Source organism: Eleutherodactylus coqui, chromosome 1, assembly GCF_035609145.1.
Source record: "Eleutherodactylus coqui strain aEleCoq1 chromosome 1, aEleCoq1.hap1, whole genome shotgun sequence".
In the NCBI taxonomy this organism is placed as follows: domain Eukaryota; kingdom Metazoa; phylum Chordata; class Amphibia; order Anura; family Eleutherodactylidae; genus Eleutherodactylus; species Eleutherodactylus coqui.
In genome coordinates, this window is record NC_089837.1 from 371884640 (window position 1) to 371902994 (window position 18355).

An 18355-nucleotide genomic window follows, 5' to 3' on the forward strand; every position below is an offset into this window, starting at 1 on the left:
GCACGAATACGTGGCTCTACTGCGGTAGACTGGGTGCAGGTAACTGCAGGTGGGCAACGACACTGTAACTAGCCGTTAGGGCCATCTCCATCTGGTCCGGCATGAGGAGCTATGCATGCAGGGTAATCCTGTGCAAAGACCCTTTTCTGGTACGGAAGGTACCACAGGTCCCATCGAGGCCGGAGTACAGCTGACCGTCCCTGTAAAGTGAAATATTCTCCGCTGTACGTAAATCTCGTAGTGAGAGTGAACATAGCAAGTGGCTCTGGTCAACCCCTGTCCACGTGTCATCCTGGACATGGACACTGCATTATGCTGCCCGCAGGGAAGTGTGGGAGTGGTATAAAGAGCTACTGCTAGGGAGGGCTCGACCCGATCCAGCCCAGACATGAGGAAAGATGTGTAAGAGCTCCTTCTGGATGGAAGGTACCACGGGTGTCAGCAAGCTTGGAGCAATGCCGACCATTACTTCGAGCCCTCGTTCGTAAGACGAGATATTCTCTAGCTGGATGTAAATCTCGTACTGTAGCGAGAGCGCACGTAGCACGTGGCTCTGGCCGCCCCTCTTGCGAGTTATCCCGGACACAGACACCGCGGTATGTTTGGCTGCAGGGAACTGCGGGGGGGAGGGAGCCCGGCGAGCTAGACGATAGGGATGGCCTGACCCGGACCGGACGGAGAATTCCCTGAGAACAGTACTCCTGGTATGGAAGGTACCACAGGTCTCAGGCAGCCCGGAGAATGCTGACAAGAGTACGCACTCTGTTGCCTTAGGACGAGATATTCTCCGATTGGGTGTAATCTCATATCGTAGTGCACTTATATGTGGCTCTGGCTGCCCCTGTCCGCGTGTTGTCTGGGACAGCAAGAAGGGTAATCAGAGAGCTACAGTTAGTGAAGGCTCAACCTGGTGCGGGGTGGACATGTGGGGGCGCTGCATCCGGAGAGTCCCTGTGTATGTGCTCTTTCCGGTGCAGAAGGTACTACAGGACTCAGCTAGCCCGTGGTAATGCCGACAACAAGCTTAGGCACTGTTTTCAGTAAGACGAGACGTCCTCTGCTGGATGTAATCCTGTACTGCAGCGAGAGCGCACCTAGTATGTGGCTCTGGCCGGACCGTCCGCATGTCATCCTGGATACGGACACTGCTGTAGGCTGGCTGACGATAGCAGGGGAGCTAGTAGTTAGCCATGTTCAACCCGGCCCGGAACAGACGATAGGAGCCATGAGTCCAGGGAACTCCCTGTATGAGCACTCCTTGTGTATGGAAGGTGCTACAGGACTCAGCATGCTGAAAGGAGTTTGGACGCCGCTGTCAGTAAGACGAGATATCCTTTGCTGGATGTATCTCGTACTGCAGCGAGAGCGCACTTGGCCTGTGGGTCTGGCCGGCCCGTCCACGTGACATCCTGGACGCGGACGCTGCGGTATGCTGGCTGCAGGGAACTGCAGGAGGGGAAGAGGCCAGCGTAATTAGAAAGAATGCTGAACGTATGCACAGGCCCGGAGCGGCGGGCGGCACACATACAGCCGCAGGCGGCCCCGCCGGAGGCGCGGGCAGCACACAAGCAGCCGCTGGCGGCCTCTCGGGAGCTGCCGGCGGCACATAAAGGGCTACAGGCGGCCCACTGAGAGTTGTGGACGGTCCGAGAGCGCGCAAGAAGCCACCGTCCGCCCACAAGAAACCGCAGGCGGCCCTACCGCCCTACCGCGGGTGGCACATCAAGGGCCCTGTTTGCCCTCCTCGGTGGGTTAACAGGGAGAGTCCTGCCTCCCCGTTAATCCCTGGTCTTAGGAAAAAATTAAAAACAAGATGAAAAAATAGTCTCTGTAAGAGAGACAGTCCTGCCTCCTAGACACTAAGCAAAAAACTGAGCTAGCATGCTGCTTGCAGGGGGGTATAGCTAGTGGGAGGAGTTAACACTTTTATGCTTCGTGTCGCCTCCTAGTAGCAGAAGCTATACCAAGGTCAGAGCGGTGTCCTCCAAAGATAGACGAGAAAGGCTAAACATTTCTCCAAGCTGATGTGCAGGACTAATTATCAGAAATGTTTAGATGCAGTTACTGCTGTACAAGAGTGTGAAAGAGGCCTAAAGGTTCACATACTTTTGCCACTCATAGAAGTGATACTGGATCATTTTCCTCCATAAATAAAATGTCCAAGTCTAATATTTTTGACTCCCTTATTTGATTTGGTTCTTTTTATCTACTTTTAAAGGGTTTCAGCCTACTTACCAGATCTTCAGCTCCCCTATTTTCTCCTGGCTTCTGCAGTACAGCGGGAAACACTTCATCTCCAGCTGGCCGATTCCTCTCCTTCTTGTGAGGTTATGTACATTCACAGGCAGTCTTCTGCCTGCCCGGCAATGTACGTTACATCACAGTTCACAAGCCAGCAAGGGGAGTGACTATCTACTTCAGAGACTGCTCAAGCTGAGCCAGGAGATGTGGTAGGAAACGGACGTGGAGGGGTGAGGGGGAGTAATAGGGGAGTATAGATTTTTTTTTTTAAATGACAGAACCCCTTTAAGACTTGTGTGAAAATCTGGTGTAGTTTTAGGTCAAATATAAGCAGAATTATGCAAAAAATTCTGAAGGGTTCAAACACTTTCAAGCATCACTGTTTGTCATAATCTGAATTTAGCGGCCGCGGGCGGTTTTGCCGCGGGCGGATCTGCTGCGGCAAAACCGCGCCAAATCCTCCCTGTGTGAACCCAGCCTAACAGTTGTATGTATATCTAAAATAATAGTTTAGGTCAAATATTCAAATGTGAGCATGAAAATTGATGGCTTGGCAACCAACATGTTTTTAAAAGTAGAGAAATGTCTTGTGTGTTTACACATAATGATTGTATATCTTCCACTAACTATACACAGAAACATAACATTCTAAAAGATAAATATTATTTAGATGCACCATTTTGACTTTTTTTTTTTAGATTGGGGGAGAATATTTTTGAAGGAAGCATGTTCCCTATATACCTTCTTGTATTTGGCACATGTACTGAATGTATTCATAGGCTGCTGTTTACATGATGGAGGCCAAAAAGAATGAACGTTTGGCTTCTATTTGGCTGGTATGTGTTGTTTTTTTCCCCTTGCAGAAAACTATAGCAGCACTATGTAGTTGCCTTAACCCCTTCCCGCTCCAGGGCGCAAGTTTACGTCCTGGCAGCGGGGGAATTTCCGCAACAGGGCGTAAACTTACGTCCTGGGGATAGCGCGAGATCACTTATGATCTCACGCTATTCCGCAGCGAGAGCCGGCTGTCATTCATAGCCGGCCTCCTGCTGCAACAGCAGGGGTGTATCAGAGATGCGCCCCCGCTGTTAACCCCTTTCCTGTTGCGATCTATGTAGATCGCGGCATGGGAGGGGTTCACAGAGGGAGCGCGCTCCCTCTGTGACGTCACGGGGCTCTAGCGATATAAATCGCAGAGAGCCCGGCTGGTTGCTATGCCAACAGGTTGCCAGACACTGGCGTCCTGTATTGCCATAGCCTGTGATTGCTGTGTAAGCGATAAGGCATGGCAGGGCAGTAGCCCTGCCATGCCTTATCACAGCGATCATCAGTGCTATGCTGTAAGTCCCCCAGAGGGACACAAATTGTGTAAAAAAAAAAAAAAAAAAAAGAAAAGAAAAATGAATGAAAAAGAAAAATGTAAAAAAAACCCTTTTTTATGCTTTTTCTCATATTAGCACAAAAAAAGGTAAAAAAAAATTAAAACTCCACATATTTGGTATTGTCGCGTCCGTAACGACGCGTACAATAAGCTGCACATGCTTTTGACTGTGCAGGGGAAAAAAGCGTTAAAAAAATACCAAAAAACTAAGGCAAAATGCTAATTTTAGCATTTTGCCTCCCTAAAAACGCAATAAAAGTGATCAAAAAAGCCGTATGTACCCCAAAATGGTACCAATAAAAACTACAGCTCATCACGCAAAACATAAGCCCTCATAGAGCTCCGTACATAAAAAAATTGGATTGTGTTATTTATGCTGCATCATTAACGCTGTAAAAATAAAATTATCTATGGCAAAATTGATGTGTTTTCTCTTCCTGCTATCATAAAAAAAATAAAAGTTTTACAATATAGTCTATGTACCCAAAAATGGCGCCGATAAAAACTACAGTTCGCCACGCAAAAAACAAGCCCTTATACGTCTGCGTCAACGGAAAAATAAAAAAGGTATGACTTTTGAAAAATGGAGAAGAAAATCTACCAAAAATTATTGCGTCCTTAAGCTCAAAATAGGCCATGTCCTTAAGGGGTTAAAGAACACGTATATTGTGTGCTACATAGTTCTATTTTTTTTAAATTAGCATTTGTGACTATGAGCAAGATATGCTACTATGGGGCTATATATTGACATGCTGCCAACCCATACATCTTACGGAAGGCTCAGATGTGATGTGAACAAAGCCTTAATGATATAGTGACACAACATACTCTGTAAGATGAACTAGGTAGGATTCCATACCTGGAGAGCTGTTCAATTCCACCTTCTACTGCCGTATCTAGAACATCACGGCTCTGTGAAGGAAGTTGCACAGTTCTTGGGATAGGAGAAAGTCTATGATTAGGGCTATTAGGAGATGATGAAATAAAAGAGCCATCTGTAATGAAAGAAATCTTCATTTACATAATGTACAGTATATGCAACGTCCAACAAGAAAAAATACATTTATTGGGATTCATTACGTAAAGATTACCTGCACTTCACATGCTCTGTTGGCCACATTTGACTCTTTCCAACAGCTGAAGACGGCTCCATGTAGCCCTATAGGAGGCTGTCTTCAGCTACCGCGAGGACCTAAAAACGGCTAACTCCGCATGAGCACCGCAGTTTGCATCTAGCACGCTGCTAGCTTTTGGAACACACTGTGTGTTCCACCTAGGCTGGATTGATAGTAGTTCCCCCGTCAGTGAGTGTGATTGTAATTTGACTATATATAAATGTGTGTTGTGTAATTTGTTTTATAGCACCTGAAAAAGGCGCATGAAACGCGTTGCATTAAGATTTATTATTTTTTGCTAGACCAAATAAATGTGGAATACTAATATATAGCCACGGTAGTAAAACTTTTCCTGATCCCTTAGAGCGCTGAGGGGATTTTTTTTTTGAGCCTTTCTTGGATTTTACTTATATGCCCACTGTGGGATGCTGGCACGTTGTCCTTGCTATAGGAACCCCGCCAGGCACCAGGTAAGCCATCTATCATATATGCGTTGAATGAGATGCTATTTTACTCCACAAGGCGCTGTTCAACTGTGTATCACCGTGCAGAAAGGATGTCAGTCTCTACTGTGTGGGAGGACTTGTGAAGCACAGGATTACATCATCATCCATCAAATATCCCCTGGGAGCTCTCAGATACCTCCCCTCTTCACTAAGTTCTGTCCTCCTTGTTCCTCTGTATGTTCCCCAATGTACAGAATGCTGCTGAAGATATAATTTCTGCTTTTTCAAAGGGACCGAGAGAGCAGTGATATAACTGGCAAGTTACTAAAATGATTAGCTGCAGTTATAAACTCCCCTATCTATACTATATGTGAATGCGGTGTGCAGAATTTCCATCTATTTCTAGCTTCACACTGCTTTCCCCTGTCTCCTGCTTGTAAGTATTGATAGGAGGCAGTTCATAAACAGCACATCAACTAAAACAGGTAAAGGCATATACAAGAGCCTTTACATTATTCTTTAATAATAGCCTATAAAAGCAAAGCAAAAATTGATATAGTGCTTCTTTCCAAAAAAGAACACAAAAAAAAGTAAAAAACAAATAGTAATTATACGTTACGGCTATGAACGTGAGACACTAGGCACATGAAAGATAATGCCCCATGCAATTCAAGGCTACTGTGTAAACCTGCAGCTTTCCAGTGCACTGCTGACAGGCACTTATTATCTGCACTGCAAAAACTATAGCTCACTAAGACCCAATGTACAGGGGCAAATTTGAATTGAGGCACCCGCACAGACGAGCTGCAATTCAAGCCACCCATAGGGAGACGTGGACATCCACAGCTTAATTAAGGCATGCAGATTTATTTTGTGTACCTCCTGGTCCAGAAAACAAATTGCAATATGCTCTATTTTGCTTTGGTTCCTGCACTTACAGCTTCTATTGAAGTCGTCCGATCCGCGGCTTGTCTGCAATTGAATTGTGGAGGAGCCGTGGATTCCGTGATAAGGCAGGAGATTTAAAAAAATATCTCTACTGCGTATGTGCGACGGCCAGTGCTTCTGCACACATCTGCAGTGAAGACCCGGACAGCTAAGCGCTGTCCTCAGTCGCGGGCAGGGTCGGATTCCACTGCGGGCTCCTGCATGCGGAATCTGACTAGCCCCTGGACATGAGGCCTAAATCTGATCTTCAGGACACTCGTTATGACAGTATGTTGTGTGTAAGCGAGGCGTTATTGTCTAGCCAATCTTGTGCAAGCTTCGCTGACGACAAGGGGCATCACATATGAATATTAGAATTAGATTACCTTCCATAGAAACTCTCCCTTCTTGATTCTCTCTCATTTTTGACACCGGAGTTGAAGACAGTCTACGGCTCGAGGACTTCTTGGTCCGTGGTGGTGTTACATCTACTTCAACCGACAGGAGACTTTCATATTTCTCAGTTTTAAGCTTGTTTAAGAGCATATGCTGTTGTGGAGTGAGGTTGTCCTCTACAAAAGTGACTTTGTGATGTGGTACGCTTGGCATAGAGCTTAAGTAACCTCTGTATGGTAAACTGGCAGCCTGTGAGTAGTGCCCAAGCGAAGCCGTTTGAATGACTCTATCGTGATAGTTTTGATAAGCTTCTTCTAAATACGCTGCTTCTTTTTCAAGTTCTTTAATTCGTGCTTTGGTGCTAGCTACAAACTCCAGATCTGAATCAGGGGAGCTGCTTCGGGTACCGTCACTGTAGTGAAGCCTTCGAACTGAGATGCCACCTGTTTCCACAAGAGAGTCCAAAAGTTGTTGGCGTTTTAAAACGGGTTTCTCCTTATAATTATTATGACTGACAGTCCTGTCGGCAGGGAAGCCTAGTGTTGAACGATCAAGCAGAGGTGCCTTGGGGTGGTAATATACTTCATTTTCAAGGGCTGATCATGCAAGAGGATCACACAGAGGAAAGCAAAATGGGAAAAAATAATATAGCATGCAAAATCATTGACTAATCTGTTATTTTAAAGGAGATTACTTCTAGGGATTATCTGATATTGCAGTATCTCAAACAATTATCGCAGAGAAGAAGTAAAAAAAATTTCAAAGGGGGACTAAAAAAGCAGAAAAAGTGTTTCACGGCAGGAGAAATAAGAAGCATTTTGCATTTAAACAATTAATGCAAGATAAATGGAGACTAACTACAATATAGATGATCTTATTGGGCTGAAAATGTATGCCAGACAGGCATTATGCCACCATAAACAAGATTACACCATTAGCACACGAAATAAGCTGCCGTGTGTGTGCATGGGGAATAACACCATTTATTTCTGGTCATTACATTACACAGAGAAATAGATTATCATGAAAGACACTAGAAACGTATTGAGCAGTGGAGAATTCATAAATAACTCACCATTAGCTCTAATAGCGCATCTGTGTGAAAACACTTCTTACCTCCCTCTTTCCCTCTGCCCTACCCATATACATCTATGGGCAACCCCCTGGAGTCAGACCCCTCTTTCAATTCGTGTTCTGCATCTTGTTATCTCTGTTACTAGAGACAGGCATCATTTGACAACAGGCAGTGGACAGCAAATTGGAAGGAAGGGAGAGCCCCAGCGGCCAGTACTTGAGAGAATTTTTTTTAGCAGAAAAACTGCATTTTAGGTATATAAAGGCATTTACCCTTTTCTAGTTATCACATTGGCCATGAAAGACGCATAAATTGTTTGAGAAGTTAGTAACCACTTAAAGGGGTTTTCTAGGCACAGAATAACATTTTAAAATCTTATGTACATCATCATAATAAGGCATTTTGTTATAGGATCACCGTACCTGGTCTAGATACTCTCTTTATTTTCTATGTCACATGACCCTCCGACTATATATTTCCACTTCCTCTGACATCTTGTGCACATTTCCTACTTCCTCCCCGGTCCATAGTCTCCAACATCCTGTGAGCAGTGCATGATGGGAGGACAGGGGCGGAAGCACTGTGCTGTAATGCTCATGTGCAGTCAAGGTGCCATATTGTTCTATCTGCTGGCTTCAGCAGGGTTTCTCTGGCTCTCAGTAAGAGGGAGGTTGGAGCTGGTAAGTTTTAGTACCTGTGAGCTGTGGGTGGAGCTACAGCACTGGTGGGAGATAAGCTCTATACAGGCTGGAAGTTGTAGGTAACAGTCTGTTGCTGTGTTTACTGTAGAAGTATAAGCGCTGCGGAATAAGTTGGCGCTATACAAATAAAGATTATTATTATTATTATTATTAGAAGTGATGCATATGAACACAGCGGCAGACCAGCAGCTGCACGGGATGAACAAGAGGCTCCAAAGTGGCAGATAAAAAGGTACAGGTTGTCATTACGAAGCTGTACCTTTGAGACTTTTTTAGAATGTATATTTTGCGCCTGAAAAAACCCTTTAAGAATAACAAAAGCACCGCACACATAAGTTGTCTGAAAAGATTTGAAAGTTGGAATGATTGTTAAAAATGCTTCTGTGTCTAGATCAGGGCTACAGAGTAAAAAAACAAAAACTAGGAACCATCGATTTCTAAACCCAAAGATTTCAGAGCCAAATGGAATTACAGGGCTCCAGATGGTAACATGATCACCATTGCAATTATACTGGGGGGGGTGTATACTGAATGTAACTTATACTAATAGTACAATAAGTTTTATTTGCTATCAGAATAAGGCAGCACATAGCTTTAGGTAGAATATTAACTAATAAGAGAGTAGGTCTCCAAAGTGAAATATTAGTGAATTATTATGCAATAAAAAGTATATAATAAGGTAAAGCCAACACACCTTGTTGCGTTTGTCTTAGCTGAAACTCCAGCTGTTCAACTTGGGCACTTAATCTCTTGGAAGATTCTTCACGACTTAATAACTGCATTTTCATCTCCAATCCACGTTCGATCTGAAAACTCAACAGCACATATATCTTCAGATGCAGTGCCAGGCTGCTGCTCAGGTGACTGACTCTACTGCTAAATTATGAGTAATGACACCATTCACAGGGGAAACATTATCTTTCATCTCTGCCTAGAACACAAAGGCCTGACTAGGGCTTACCACACCTACTATGTATAATACTAGAGTCTTCCTGTGTGATAGAGGGGCCTTTGGGCGTCCCTCACACCCCAGGGCCATATGACACTTACCTCAGCATTCCCTATAACTATGTCCCTGTTAGCATGAACTTCCCTATAAAAAATAAACCACCACACTTGTTGCATGTGCCTAATGTATATGTATCTAGTTTTAAATTATGAGGCACTCAAGGAGTGATATCAAGAGTTGATCGTCTGGTGTCTGGCGCTTAGGACCCTGGCCGATCAGCTGATTGGGCACCCGCTGTCAGTGCCACAATACACAGGGGTTGAAGTGAGGGCCACTGCTCCAAGCCCTGTGTAGTGACCGTCTCTTGTAAATGCAGGCGCAGCTCTCACTGAAATCAATGAGACCTGTGCCTGCAGTTACAAGTACCGGCTACTACAACAGGAGTCGAAGCAGCGGCTTCCACTCTGATGCCTGTGTATTGCAGTGCTGACAAGAGGCGCCCGATCAACTGATAGGCCAGGGTCTCAACCGACATACTCCAGCCAATCAACTGTTGATGATCTATCTAGAGGACACATCATCAATAGTATTTTACCTGGAAAATCCCTTTAACATCTATAGAAAATGTATACATTCTTTTTCTAAATGTTGATCCAGTACCATCACTACTCAGAGTCAGAAGGGGAAATTCTCATTTCTCCTTTTCAGGGCAGATTGTTTCTGCCGATTGATTGAGAGGAGGATATAAAAAAAAAAAAAAAGCCAAAAACCAAAAAAAAAACAAAAAACAATAAAAAGAGGCTTGCACGAAAGTTCTACATTTTAATCATACCTCTCTGCTTTCTATATCGATGTCATCTCTCATGCCCTTTTTTAAAACCTATTAACTATGTAAGTGCATCGGATACTGAAGCACCAAAATTAGGAACTTGCTAGTAAGATGATGCCCCTGATTCAGAAAGGTAAAGCATAAAATCTACACACAAACAATTGCTAGAACTTGATTACTTATTAGAAATCACATTTCTGTATATAATAGCAAGTAAATATTATAAAAGCTGACCTCCAATTCCAGCTGCTTTTCAAGGATTTCTCTTTGTATTCGGAATTCATTTTGTTCAAACTTTCTGCCAGACTCCAGTTGATTAATTTCCTTTTGAAGCGCAAGCAACTCAGTAGGTGGCTGAGAGGTTTCTGCAAATTATATTAAACATAAGCCAAACCTTCCATTAAAAAGGTGTAAAACAAATTAATCTGTAGTTTAAGATGTCAAATAACAGGAACTGGAAGAAGGATGCTGGGAACATCCACTGATGAAGTTTCTTTTTTTCAAATATATCTTTTTTTATTTTAAACTTTTGCAAATATTTTTCATTACAATTAAAAAAAAAGAGAAAATAATCTTAATAAGAGAATACAAAAGTAAATTACATCTTGGAAAGATACAATGACATATTAAACATATTGATCTCTTGTACTATTTTCGTGTTATAGTTTACTTGTCACTTTCAATCCTTTCATTATCTTTGTATAAATCTGTGTGTTTCAAAATAGGCAAAAAAAACCAAACAAACATAATACAATGTAAAAAAGGAAATAACCAGGAGGGGGTACTTTTACTATTTCTGTCCTCCTCTCCTCCTACTGTCCCCGTCCAGACCCTATCCTATGTCTCATATTCCATTCCGGTCTGTCCCGTTGTCCTGCCCTCTGTTGATTCTCAGTCTTCCCAGAGTCTCTAGCCTCCTCTATTAGGTACCAGGCTGTATACTGAAAGGGCGTCACTATCTTTCTAATTTCTTGGTCGGTGTAGTGTAACTGGAGAAAAATCAGCCATTTTTTGAAAAATGTTCTTACTGCTTTCTCTTTGTGTCGCTCTGTCTCCACTCGTTCCATGCTTAATAGCTGTGTAAGTTGGGCTACCAGCTCTGTTATTCCTGGGATTGTCTGCAGAAGCCAATGTTTGAGCAGAAGTCTTTTCGCTACTAGAAGAACTATGTGGATGAATCTAGGGAATGTTAGAGGAGTAGATCCATCCGGCCCTGTTCTCTCGTCATTGTGGAATATTACAGTTGGTATCTCCCTGGGTATTACTATTCTCCATTGATCCTTTATATACTTTATGAGTTTCTTCCAGAAATCCTGCACCTGAGCACAACCCCATATACCATGAACTAAGTCTGTGGCTAGTATTCCACATTTTGGGCACTGTGTGATGCGCTCTGGGAATGAGGGAGATGCTGGAATATCAAAGCCATATACGGCATGATGCATCATTTTGAAGAAGGTTTCCCTCCAGGTCTCACTGATCAGGCAGGCTCTGATTCGATTGAAGTTTCTTTAGACCACTTAAATATCGGGCACATATAAGATTGCCAGTCAATGCTACATTACCAAACAAAATAGCGGCGATGCCTAATAAGAGCCTAATAATGGGGGAAATTCATTAAACTAAATGCAAATGATTTTGTATAAGTTTACTCAAAAGACTAGTCAACTTTGTTTTCCAATACAAGGATATTTCGAAAGAAACACCATATGCTGTCCTTTTTAATGGATGTCAATGGGAGACATCTGCAACTATATAGGGATATAGTTACTTGCATGTGGGATACATACGTTTGGCATGCACATCCATGCATGTTTCCAAATGCAGTGTGAATAGATGATGAACTCATCATATGATTGACCTATTAATGATAGAAAACATCGTAAACCTTCTGGAGAGAGAATCACTCACTTTCTTTGAGGATATGATTTTCTTTTTGGAGTTCCTCTATCTGTTGTGTAAATAACTTGACTTGAGTCTGAAGTTCCAGCTTCTCTTGCTGTACTAGGGGATAGGCTGCAAATTCTCTCAGCTTCTCCATCAGGTTCTGGTTCTGTTGACTCGTAAGGGACAACTGTGCTTTTAGGGTATCCACCTCTACCTAAATGAACAAATGCTAGTTAGACTTGTCGAAAACAAAAAATATTAAACAGGTCATATGTAGACAGGATACATTGTTCATTTAGTCAAGGCAATATAAGCTTACAATTATCAATGCTGCATTTCTACGGCAGTTATAAATTGTATAAGTTATGTGGCTTAACGCTTTACTCTCAACCCTAACAACCACAAATAAAGCCAACAATGCGACGAGTCAATCCCATATCTGCTCCAGCTTTGTACTATTCCTGCTAATTCTAGCAACAAAGAGAATAGCATTTCTGCATCTGTTAAAAATGTTGAACAACTTGGAGCATGTTGGAATGTACAGTGCATGCTGGGAGTGCTGCGCTTCATCAGGACAGCTGTGGTGAGGAGTTGTATAAAGCGGAGACCAAGCTTGCATTGTACTGCTTCATACAATTCCATCTTAGTGAGAGGTTAGACCCCCACTCACCTAACATTTATCATCTAACCTGTGAGAAAATCCCCTTTAACCTCTTAAAAACCAAGCACTGAAAATTTACAGTGCTTCGTCCTGGGCTTTAGGGCGGCTTCAGACAGTAATCACTTAACCGCCGGGAGCCCCCTGGCCCAGCAATGCTGCAGGGTCCTAACAGACCCTGATCAGCTCTGCCAGTGACTATTGTCACTGTAGGGGATGATTTTTTCCTGTAACTGTGCCTATGGATGCCCCAGCTACAGTGGAAAAGTCCGGCCGTGGGGAATGCAGTCAACGCTTTCTATAACGTTGCTATGGAAAGCGCAGCCCCCCGTCCGCGAGCAGAGAATCATAGCGATTCTCAGCTCGCGGGCGGCAAATCGCAGCATGCTGCGAATTGCCCCGATTCTCCATGGTGAGCCTATCTGTCAGATAGGCTCACCGCGGAGATCCTTTAGCTGGCTCCTGCTCCCTGGCGGCGGCTCCTGCAGCGGAGATCTGCCGCGGGATATCGCAACGACCGTGGACAGGCAGCCAAAAGGAGTTTTCCAGGCTTCACAATGTAGTAATCATTAGTGGCAGTGGAGGGACAATTATATAAAAGAAGTAAGTCCGACAACCCCTTTAAACTTTTTGTAGGACCAAATATTACAGAGAAAAGCATATACTCACCTGAAGTTGTGTTGAGCGAGTGATGGCTTGTTCCACTTCCTGTTTCCTCATGTTGATTACAATTGTATCTTCCCGTAACCGCACAGCTTCCTCTGAAAAAATAGCACAAAGGTAAAATGCTGTTGAAAATATGTTCACATCCGAGTTTGAGGCTTCTGCTGAAAAAAATTCTGTCCTATTTGATAGGGAAAATAGAGCTGCATGGACCCCATTTTAAGTTACTGGCATCTGTTGGTAGTCGGTGGTGTCAATTATGCCGAGGATTCAGCTGTGTGTCAGAGCTTCCATTGTAAAATGAGGACCCCAATCAAATGTGAACAAAACCTATAAAGTATTACTTTACAAAAAACACAATTTCAAGTGTAACTGTATTTTTCAATTTATAGTCTCCTTCCTTGCCCCAAGGAAAATTAATTGGGTGTTATGGACTCCTGCATGCGCGTTGGGGAGCATATACTTTTTATTTCCTTGTGCAACACAAAACTCGCTCTCATAAGTCACTCGACCATCTGCTCACCCTCTACATTCTCCTGCTACCAGCTGCAGGGGACTTATCTTTTAACTCTAGTCCACCCTCTATTTCTAAGAATTTCAACTCACCTGCCTCATAAAGAAACCCTGCAAATCTGGATAACATTCATGTCATACCTTCTCATCTTCTTTAAGGATGTACTGAAGCGCTCATGCTCGGTCGGTAATTTTTGGCTCCTACCATCAGCTGAGGACAGCCTACACCTCAAAAACATAACCAGAATCCACCCTTTTCTAACTGCTGACTGAGCTGTCCTTGTAGTGTTGGGGACCGTATTTAGTCATTGTATCCGCAGTCCTTTGCTCTTCTAAAGAAAGGACAAGTAAAATTATGTTGTCAGTGTAAGGCCGCTCTCACACAGCCCACTTTTCACAGCAATTATTTTCAAACGCTGTACAACGCCCCACTGATTTTAATAGGGCTCTGCAGACTAGCGCTTGAAAGCGGGGTTTCTAACACCGTGGTTTTTGAGCGCTGTCTGCTCTGTTTTCATGCGTTTTAGCGCTTTTTAAACACACCTGATCACCATGATGGGGTGCATTAAAAAACATTGTCAAAGGCTGTAGAAAGCGTTTGAAAACGCCATGCGAAATCGCGGTGAAACACTGCGGGTTTGAACACGTGTGAGAGCAGCCTTAGACTTTGTAATGATTTGCTACGTTTAGAGAGTTGTCTACCGTGACAGGGCACTATACCTTCTTTTGTTCTGTTTTGCATGATAATTAAAGGGAATACTGGGCTGGTCTCCTCAGAAAGAGCACAGTGGTGACTTCACACAGCTGATGTCTCTTGTTCTTTCTCGGATAGTCATTGTTAATTAATTTGAACACATGAAAGAACTCAAGTCCCGGTAGCCTTATTGCTGATTCTAAATTTAAAGGTGTACTCTAACACTGTCTACCATTCTACCTGTGCTCTCTGTTATGCTAAAGACCTTACACTTATGCCCCTCTTACATAAGCTAAGAATCACATGATTCTCCTTTGCCCGAGTGAATGAGCTGGTGACGTCAGAAAATTCTGTGGCAAATTCCACATGCAAAACCATTGATGCTAAATTAAAATCACAGAGGTGAGAGAGAAAAAAAAAATGTACAAAGACATAACTTACAGAAAAAGAAGCCAAAAATCCACCATCTGATAAACTGCAGGGCAGGCTTAATCACCATTCGACCCTGCTGTAATGCAGAAGGCCAGATTGCACTATGAGCGAGTTAAGGGTTCAGTGCAGACTATTATACAGCCACCCGGCTCAACCCAGCCCAGATTGGGGAGGGGTGACTGCTAACAAACAGTCTATACGTATGAACTGATACCAAGGATGTCAGCCATAGATAAGTGCGACACACCGTACAGGATTACAACCCCTACTGGCAGAGCAATGGATTGCCCTGTATCACCAGTGTGCCACACTGGCATGACATCCTGGGCTCCCTCAGCATCTATAGCAAATTGCATACAAAATAAAACACACACTGGAAAATGCAGGTGTGAGGGCTCCTACACACTTACGTTTTTTAACAGTGTGATATCGCTGTGTTTTTTTAACGTGATTGTCAATGTGACTTTCTAATATTAAAAGCGCATCGCACAAAAAAAAACACAAAGCAAAGTTGCAATGCGTTTTTAACATTAGAAAGTCCCATTGGGAATCTCGTTAAGAAAATAAAGCGATATTGCAGCGTTAACAAAAATGCAAGTGTGCAGGGGCCCTGAGTCTGCATTCTGGCCAATACACATAAGCTGACGGGCCATGGCAAAACCATTGATGCAGATTTTGAATGGAAGTCAGCTGTGTATGCACAGCTGATTTCGGCAGATACAACGTTCCTCTAACCTCCCAATTCTTTGCGTTCTCAGAGCAGCTTTTCACCCTGGACTGGACAGGCTCTAGTGAGCCACTTCCGCATCACATGACCAGCAGCGCTGTGCTGACTAGAGGCCACAAAATAAAGGGTGAAAGGCTGCGCTGATGGCGTGAAGAATTGGGAGATGAGGGGAACGTTGTATCTGCCAGAATCAGCTGAAGAGAAGTTTAGCATGTGGAAATTGACATGCAAATTTTCTGCTGCAGAAATTCCGCAGCATTTCCACGCAGTCTGAAAGTACCATGAGGTTAAACACTAGAAAGTCCTTTTCATTTGCCAACCTCTGTTTCTTCTCTCATCTTCACTGGCTTTTTGGGTTTTCTTCAAATATTCCTCTTTTAGTTCAATTTGATACCTAAATCACATAAGAAATCAAACGCATTGTCTATTACTGAGGCAAAAATAACATGAAGGACAAAAGTGTTTTAAATTGACAAGCTTTCACTAGGTGTACAGAACAAATAACCATACATCACAGGGGCAAAAAGCGGGCAATTTCCTGACAAGAAGTCTCTGTTTTGTATTTGGCTTATTAATAAAAAATGAACGTAAAAACTCACCCAAGTCAAACCTTTATAAGCTACTGATCAAATGATTGTGATTCATATTTTTCATTCTTGCCATTTATACTATACATCCAAATTACCATCCACAACAATATTTACATACTATGTAGGACTGGGGGCAGTGATGGTAGAAATGATCTAGAGCTACACTTAAAGATCTTGTCTGCTTTGGACAACCAGGTTTATTTAGTTGGTCATTTGATGAGAAGCTGATCACAGGGTGTCTCTGCTGACAGAACCTTTAACCCCTTCCCGCTCCATGACGTATAGGTACGGCATGGAGCGGCGGGGTATGTATGCAGAGAGGTCGTGGGACGACCTCTCTGCATACAGCGCGGGCGTCAGCTATTTAATACAGCTGACACCCGCGGGCAATAGCCACTATCGGCGGTTCGCGGCTATTAACCATTTAAACCACGCATTTAAATCCCCTGAACGATGTTCGGGGGTCCTGCATGGCCCCCCCGCGGTGAGATCGGGGGAGCCGTGCAGGTGTCATGGCAGCAGGGAGCCTTTAGAAAGGCCCCAGGGCTGCCTTAGCAGACTGCCCATCAAGCCATCCTCGTGGGGTGGCTTGATAGACTGCCTGTTAAAATGCAGTATGATGTAATGCTATAGCATTACGTCACATTGCAGGAGCGATCAAAGCATCGCTACTTGTAGTCTCCCAGGGGGACTTTAAAGTAAAGTTAAATTACGTCATACTGCAGGAGCAATCAAAGCATCGCTGCTTGTAGTCCCCCAGGGGGACTTTAAAGTAAAGTTAAAAAAAAAATTTTAAAAAGTCAATAAAGTTTTTTTAATTGTAAAAAAAAAGTTATAAAAGTTTAAATCCCCCCCCCTTCTGCCATATCTATTATTAAAAAATCTAAATCATAAAATAAAAATATGTATTTGGTATCGCCACGTCCGTAAAAGTCCGATCTATCAAAGTAGTACATTATTTACCCCGCACGGTGAACATCGTCCGAAAGAAAAAAAATAAAGAACGCCAGAAATGCATTTTTTTAGTTAGCCTGTCTCCCAGAAAAAAACGCAATAAACAGCGATCAAAAAGTCGTATGTATTCCAAATTGGTACTATTAGAAACTACAGGACATCCCGCAAAAAATGAGCCCTTACTCAACTACGTCGACGGAAAAATAAAAAAAGTTATCGCGCGCACAAAATGAGCGCAGAAAATAATTGAAAAAAATTAAATGTCTTTGAAAAAAATAAGGGTTAATAAAAAAAAAAAAAAAAAAACCTATACAAGTTTGGTATCATAGTAATCGTACTGACCCATAGAACAAAGTTATCATTTCGCTTTTGTTGCCGTTTGTCTGCTGTAGAAACAAGATGCACTGAAAGATGGCAAAATGTATTTTTTTTTCATTTTACTCCACTTAGAATTTTTTAAAAGCTTTTCAGCACATTATATGGTGCATTAAATAGCACCGTTGAAATATACAACTCGTCCTGCAAAAAACAAGCCCTCATACAGCGACCTCGATCGATAAATAAAGAAGTTACGATTTTTTTGAAGGGGGGTGGGGAGGAAAAAACGAAAAGGGAAAAAGAAAAAGGGGTTAATGAGTCTCCTGCAGCTCTACCACTGCTTTACACTGCTCTCATTAAAGTCAACGAGCTGTCCATTTACAGGGGTTGTACCAAAATTTAGATAACCCCTATCCACAGGATGCAGATTACTTTATAATCAGTGAGGGGTGGGATCACTGGACCCCCAGTGATCTTGAGAACTGGGGTCAAGACGGTCCATGAATGAATGTGGTGGCAGTGATCATGCATGTCATCTGCTTCATCTATGCAGGAACTGTCAGGACTCCTGTCTCAGGATCAATAGGGGTAGCAGCAGTCAGCCCCCCACCGATCATGTCATCTCCTATCCTGAGGATAGGAAATAACTTTAGATTTTGGTACAACCTCTTTAATTCATGGATGTAACAAGTACTTCAGAGCGACAATTAGGCCATCCTTGACTTTGAATACTAGTGGAGAAATGTCATAGGGACAGCAAAACATCAATAGCACAAGTACACTGGGAACTCTCCGAAAACTGATCCAAACTGTTTTATATACCGGGACTACCATGCCAAAGGGCCCTTTGCCACATACA

At 43.1% G+C, this 18355-nt stretch overlaps 1 protein-coding gene across 3 annotated transcripts in view; it reads right to left on the reverse strand.

Moving 5' to 3' along the window:
* Window positions 1-18355, reverse strand: part of OFD1 (OFD1 centriole and centriolar satellite protein) — a 71727-nt gene that overhangs the window by 38126 nt on the left and 15246 nt on the right. For 2 of the 3 annotated variants that reach the window (XM_066578457.1, XM_066578474.1), the window contains exons 11-17: window positions 15955-16028; window positions 13275-13366; window positions 11972-12161; window positions 10295-10425; window positions 8977-9088; window positions 6497-7102; window positions 4482-4617 (exon numbers count right to left, since the gene is read on the reverse strand). In XM_066578457.1, coding sequence (XP_066434554.1) covers window positions 4482-4617; window positions 6497-7102; window positions 8977-9088; window positions 10295-10425; window positions 11972-12161; window positions 13275-13366; window positions 15955-16028 — 1341 coding nt within the window. The remainder of the gene's footprint in view (window positions 1-4481; window positions 4618-6496; window positions 7103-8976; window positions 9089-10294; window positions 10426-11971; window positions 12162-13274; window positions 13367-15954; window positions 16029-18355) is intronic. The other variant, XM_066578466.1, reaches the window with a different exon arrangement.